The sequence below is a fragment of the Aplysia californica genome, unplaced genomic scaffold (genome assembly GCF_000002075.1).
Source record: "Aplysia californica isolate F4 #8 unplaced genomic scaffold, AplCal3.0 scaffold00917, whole genome shotgun sequence".
In the NCBI taxonomy this organism is placed as follows: Eukaryota; Metazoa; Mollusca; class Gastropoda; order Aplysiida; family Aplysiidae; genus Aplysia; species Aplysia californica.
The window spans coordinates 77,161-78,422 of record NW_004798187.1 but is presented as its reverse complement, the minus strand read 5'-3'; the positions used below and the strand labels follow the sequence as shown (position 1 = coordinate 78,422).

The 1,262-nt window shown below is 46.9% G+C and overlaps 1 protein-coding gene across 1 annotated transcript in view; it reads right to left on the bottom strand.

Moving 5' to 3' along the window:
* Positions 1 to 24: 24 nt before the first annotated feature.
* Positions 25 to 1,262, bottom strand: part of LOC101853267 (acetylcholine receptor subunit beta) — a 9,434-nt gene continuing 8,196 nt past the window's right edge. The window contains exon 4 of the mRNA XM_005110613.3: positions 25 to 690. Within this exon, the coding sequence (XP_005110670.3) occupies positions 137 to 690 (554 nt within the window). The 3' untranslated portion in view covers positions 25 to 136. The remainder of the gene's footprint in view (positions 691 to 1,262) is intronic.

The following is a 1,262-nucleotide window of genomic DNA, read 5'->3' as shown; positions in this document are numbered from 1 at the left end:
ACTGACCATCAGACTGTCACTTGATAACCCATTACCCTCCATTGACCTTGAACTGACCGACCGATCGCCAAGTGCCACGTAACACCCTCCCCCCTTACATTCCCTCCACTAGTCATCAGATGACCTCCTGACCCCCTCACGCCGTGTACCCCCCAATAATGAGCACCAGCAGAACCACCAGGGTCAGTAGCGCCACAAACAGGCCGAGGATCCGGAAACAAACTTTGTCCAGAATCACGGCAATGTCCGTCCACTTGAGCTCCGGGGTGTCGTAGCTCTCCACGTTGACCAGCCGGCCCTGATGTCTGGATTTGTCCTCATGGTTCACGCCAGAGATCCCTCTATTGCTGCTGGAGTACCTTTTATCGCCCACGCCATACGAATCACCAACTCGCACGGCCGATTTCGTCCTGTTGAAGCGCTCGTTCGAATGAAAACCGTCGTATTCATCGTTCGGAGATTGGACGTCTGGATGGATTTTATTTTTGTTGTCACCGTTGTTTTTGCTGTTGCTGTTGTCGTAAGACACGGAGGGTCTCCAGCAAGAAATGGGGATCATGAAACTAGTCGTGAGACGTAGGAGCCAAGGGGGGATAGGTTTGTCTTCTTCTCTGTGGTGGCAGTAGAGGACCATGACGGTGAGGTAGGTACTGAACACGCCCACGAATAGGATGATGGTCAAGTAGACACCTGGGAAAGAGAACACATTGGGTTAGTTGGGGGTGTTTTTATTTTGTTTTTGGTACTCTTTATGGGTGTAGAAGACACATGGTTGCTTTTAAGGACAACCGGGCTACGCCAGATTTCGGGGGTTTTCAGAAATCTTGACCTACACCAAGAGTGGACATTGCCATATCTATTGAGGAGAAAGTTGGTGTCATTGGTGTGTATATTTGTTTGGTTATAGAGAAAACTCTCTTTGTCTTTTAAAGAAACTGAACAAGGGGCAAAAACGTTACCCTCGATTTTCTCAAAACAGCATTTTTCGGGATAGTCCCCTTGTGCTTAAAAGCGACCACATATTATGACTCATCAGCAGCATGCCAAAAGTAATATTTCGGCACATCAAACACGCGTGAGAACACGCATTGGCGCATTTCAATAACGAATTTCAATTATCAACCCGCAGTAAACGATATAATATTTCCCCCAAAAAAGCAAGAAAAGACACATATAGAGAAACATTCGTACGAACTTCAGTGAGGTTACTGAACACACAGTGCTACAAATGAAATAGAGAGAGAGAGAGAGAGAGAGAGAGA